This window comes from Triticum aestivum, chromosome 6B (assembly GCF_018294505.1).
Source record: "Triticum aestivum cultivar Chinese Spring chromosome 6B, IWGSC CS RefSeq v2.1, whole genome shotgun sequence".
NCBI classification, from domain to species: Eukaryota; Viridiplantae; Streptophyta; class Magnoliopsida; order Poales; family Poaceae; genus Triticum; species Triticum aestivum.
In genome coordinates, this window is record NC_057810.1 from 687,119,225 (window position 1) to 687,124,065 (window position 4,841).

General features: G+C 47.3%; 1 protein-coding gene across 3 annotated transcripts; it reads left to right on the plus strand.

Annotated features, from left to right (window-relative positions):
• The first annotated feature begins 954 nt into the window (after positions 1–954).
• On the plus strand, positions 955–4,121 carry LOC123139246 (uncharacterized). 3 transcript variants are annotated; one of them, XM_044559043.1, is made up of 6 exons: positions 955–1,346; positions 1,832–1,957; positions 2,509–2,607; positions 2,728–2,807; positions 2,901–2,993; positions 3,078–4,121. In XM_044559043.1, the coding sequence occupies exons 1-5, from the start codon at positions 1,038–1,040 to the stop codon at positions 2,989–2,991; spliced, it is 705 nt and encodes a 234-aa protein (XP_044414978.1). In that variant the 5' UTR covers positions 955–1,037; the 3' UTR covers positions 2,992–2,993; positions 3,078–4,121. The 3 variants fall into 3 exon arrangements, with proteins under 3 accessions (XP_044414978.1, XP_044414976.1, XP_044414977.1); XM_044559041.1 differs by having other exon boundaries at positions 2,509–2,807; XM_044559042.1 differs by lacking the exons at positions 2,509–2,607; positions 2,728–2,807 and having other exon boundaries at positions 959–1,346.
• Positions 4,122–4,841: the final 720 nt, after the last annotated feature.

Below are 4,841 nucleotides of genomic sequence, written 5' to 3' on the forward strand. Positions count from 1 at the left end.
ATTTTGAAAAAAGTTCAGCGGATTTGAAAAAAAGTTCACTGATTTGAAAACAGTTCATCAGAAAAATGAATAAAAAAGTTAATGGATTTTAAAAACTACACAAATATTTGAAAAAAGTTCATCTAATTTCAAAATTAAGTTCATTGATTTGACGAAAAAGTTGATGTATGTGCCAGATAATTTATTGTCTCAGGAAGAAGAAAAATAGAAAACAAAAGTCAAAACGAAATAAAATAAAAAAAACAAGAAGAAACGGAACGGAAAGAACAAGGGAAAGAAAAGGTTCCAGCTAACCACATCGGAGTGATTGGCGGGGTGGTTGCACTAGTATGTATTAAAGAGGGAGGTTGCTGGTTCGAATCTCTGCGAGCGCACTCTTTTTTCGCATGTTACAAACACAGAAGAAAAAACTCCTATATGGGCTGGCCCAACGCGGAGCGCTGCAGGCGCCCGTTTGCAAAATACACATTAACAGGCGCCTGCAGCGTCAAATAGGATATGCCGGGATGCTGCAGGCGCCCGTTTGCAAAATACACATTAACGGGCGCCTGCAGTGCCAAATAGGATATGCCACTCTACACGTTGTCCTCCAACTACGCATCTTTGCCACTCTATTACGCAGCCTGTTTGTGACAAATTTAGCACAAACTATAGAAGAAATACCAGGCCGATGCGCAAGACCGGTCCATCAGCCCATCAATCTGGACATCTCAAGAAAAAGGTTTGCTGCATAATAAAGCTTGTAAAAAACTTGGCGACCAGCTAGACAATAGTTTATGGTTAGAGGAAGGGAAATAACCTTTATGACTTCAACCTTCTACTCCCTCCGTTCGGTAATAGATGACCCCGTCGTATTTTTTGCGAAACAGTCCTTATATTTTTTCCGACCAATCCCGCGGTCCTCCGCTCCCGACATAGAACTCCGTCGCTCACCATTCTTGCTCGCCCGCTCGCCGTCATGGCTCTCCGATGCCGCCCCCCACCGCCTTCCTCCCTCCCCCGCCCCACGCCGCCTTCCTCCCCCGAACCACGCTGCGATGCTGCCGGCTCGTCCCCCTCCTCGTTCCCCACCGTCTCAAGCTTCAATTTTTGCCACATCGCCGGTGGTTGATCTGCCGGCAGAATTGCGGGCGGCGGCCTGGAGCGGCAGTACGCAAGCTCTGACTCCATACCGAGCCAGCCGGCACACCCGCCAAGGAGCTTCGCCAGCCGCTGCCCTAGCGCCCGCGGCCGTCAATGCGTGGTCGGGCGCCGCGTCGATGTTGCCGCTGCTCGGCGCCGCCGTCGCCGACTCGTGGCTCGGCCGGTACCGCACCATCGTCGCCTCCTTCGTTATCTACATCACGGTCAGCCTAGCCACCTCTCACCTCTGGAATCCCTTTCTCCATTCTCAAGTATACTGTTCAGTTAACCTCTCTGTAGTCTGTAGGCGCCATAAGATTGGATCAAAGCATTAGTCTTTTTTGTCCTGCACAAATCCCGCTTGCCAGTAGTCATTGGATCAAAGCATTAGTCATTTCTCTGTAGTCTGTACTCCCATCTGCCACTTGCGTGCGACTTGAGATCGCACAAATCCCGCACAGATGGCGCACAGATTTGGGCACTAGGCTGCATCTTCAGAAACATGCAGCTATTCTTTGCCGTATCTTGGTCCAGTCCTCTGTTTCTGCTAGATTTTTTGTTCTCCACTTGTGTGTACACTGAAGGGAAAATTCAGAACCTGAGCTCTCTCTGAAGAAGGGGATGCAGTTACCAGTTAACTGAATTTCTTCTTTTCTGGTGGTCTGACATGTGTGTTTGTTTATTTCTCTTGCTCTCTTGGCTGCTCCAGTGGCACAAAGGCGAGCTACCTTGGCGTGCAGAAGAGGCCCCCCTCCCTTGCCTTGTGCCCGGCGACCAACAACTGCGTGTCGACGTCCGAGAGGATAAGCAATTCCAATCACTACGCTCCCCCATGGTAACCATCTGTGTTCAGTTCTTTCACCATTGATCATGAACCACATTATATGATAAATTCAGTGAGTAAGAAATTGCAGAGTCCCAAATATGACAAAAATGACATCTGCATTCTCTAAAAACAATTTAGTTGCAATACAATGTCAATTACCTGAAGCAGCACATTCGGATTTAGTTGCAATACAATGTCAATAGTTGCAATACAAGGTCAGTTAGTTGCTTCATTTGTTATTATTATTATTACCACTGATGTGTTTCTAGAAGAAACAATTATTACTCCTAATTCATGCTCACACAACCACTTCATGCTCACACAATCATACAAGTTGAACCACATAGTTATTGACACAGAGATTGCCATGTTGCTAATAAAAAAATTGCATCATCCTTTCCTTTCATATACAGTAATCAAATCTGTTGGAGTTTACACACAATATGTGCTCGTATCCTATGCTCTTCCTGGTCATCAACAATGGAAATGATTGTGTGAAATTTAACACATTACTGGCCTGCAAACTGCTTCCATTATCCTGCTGAACACAACCTTTGCAGGGACGCACGGAATTGCTCCTTTCCCTTTCTCTGCTTCTTTTCCTTTCTTTGCTTGGAGGGCGCTGCTGCTCTTCTTTCTCTTTCTCTGCTTCGAAGGTGGTGGTGGTGCTGCTACTGCTTGTAGGGTACTGCTGCTTGGAGGATGTTGCTGGTCTTCTTTCCCTTTCTTTGCTTGGAGGGCGCTGCTGCTCTTCTTTCTCTTTCTCTGCTTCGAAGGTGGTGGTGGTGCTGCTACTGCTTGTAGAGTACTGCTGCTTGGAGGATGTTGCTGGTCTTCTTTCCCTTTCTCTGCTTGGAGGGTGCTGCTGCTCCTCTTTCTCTTTCTCTGCTTCAAATGTAGAAATGTCAGTTCAGTGTGTAATATGAATCTTTTTTGCCTTTATAAATTGCAGAAGAAGAAAGGTAAATTTCAGCATTCTAGCTTTCTTGCTGGGGGAGCTACATCTGCTGCTAGGAAACTGGTTGCTCAAAATGGGACTCTGAAGGTATGCAATTCTTATCTGCAAACAGCTCTTACACCAGTTTTATCAGGCAACATGCTGACACAACCTGAACTTTATTGTTGGCAGGCTATTTGGCCTCACAGTGGCCACTATCGCCCCACAGAGGAGAACTTCCAGGAGTTTAAAAGCTTCCTCAATGACAACTTGGTTGATCTCACTGATGCACCTGAAGAAACTGGCTCTCTTCAGACAACTCAAGTCATTCAAACAACATCTACAGAGACAGAAAAACGTGAGGAACCAGTGGTGGCGCGCGAGAAGATCCTTCAGAGGAGATGGTGGTAGCAGCTGCACCCCTGTGGTAGCATCAGCATCTACAGAAGAACCAGTGGTAGCATCAACACCAACATCAACATCTACAGATCGTTCAGAGGATCAACATCTATAGAAGAACCTGTGGTAGCAGCTGCACCCCTGTGGCCACGAACCTTGCCGTGGAGATGCAGGGACACCTTCCCACGCTACAGCAAGGAGGAGAGGAAGATGGAGCCGCGGCGGAAGATGGAGCTGCGGCGCCTGAGCCTGGCAGCGGCGGAAGATGGAATCGCGGCGCCTGAGCCTGGCAGCGGCGGAAGATGGAGCCACGGCGCCTGAGCCTGGCAGCGGCGGAAGATGGAGCCACGGCGCCTGAGCCTGGCAGAGGCAGAAGATGGAGCCGCGGCGCCTGATCCTGGCAGCGGCGGAGACGGAGCTCGATGTGCTGGAGTCACCGGCGCTATCTTGCTGCCGGAGACGGAGCTCGAGGTACTCGGAGGTGGGGAGCTCGAGGTGCTGGGTGCGGGAGCTCGAGGAGCTGACGCCGGCGACGGGGTCCTAGTGCTAGGGATGGAGCTCGAGGTTCTGGCCGGCGGGAGATCGAGGTTCTGGCCGGCGGACGGAGGTTCCGCGCGGTGGATCGCGACGAGCGGACGGAGAACTGGGTACTGGATTGTAATGATTTCAAATTTCGGAAGGGCCTTATTGTAAAATTGATTTGTTCACGATTCCGCCTCCCCTGGAGTCATCTATTACCGAACGGAGGGAGTACTATATAAGTATATAAAATTATCAAATGTAGGATTCCTGCCATCCGTGGAGATATTTTCTAAAATGCCAAAACACCTCCATTCACTTGAGGCATGTGAGAAACACCTTTGCTTTTGAGGCGTTTCATCAAAATGCCTAAAAATATATATTAAGGCAACTAAAAGGAACACCTCAAAATACTTTTTATGCACACAGCCTGCCATAGACGACAACTTGATCCAGTCGGACATTTTTGTCTAGCAAAATAGGGCCAACTTAGATTTTGACACAGGGACCTCAATTTTGATGGACCGGCCTTGGGACACACAAACACCCCCAGCTCCAAGGAGCAATAACGTTCGCGAAATTGATAAACGTTCATCGATTAGAATAAAAGTTCACAAATTTGACAAAATTGAAAAAAGTTCATCAATTTGAAAACAAGGTTCACGAAATTTGAGAAAAAGTTGACAAATTAATTGAAACAAAATCCATCGACTCACTGTAGCGCGCGAAAAAAGGGAAAATATAATAAAATAACAATTTTAAGTACCTATTTAAATTATTATTTTAAATATATTTTTTCCTTCAAACCTGACATGGATGCTTACCATGGGCATGCCCACCTATTTGCAAAATCTGGTGTCATTTGAAGGATGTCCACAAATAGATCATGTTCAGCGATGGATCTTCATGTCCACAAAATCTGGTTCGAATCTCCGCGAGCGCACTCTTTTTTCGCATGTTACAAACACAGAAGAAAAAACTCCTATATGGGCTGGCCCAGCGCGGAGCGCTGCAGGCGCCCGTTTGCAAAATACACAT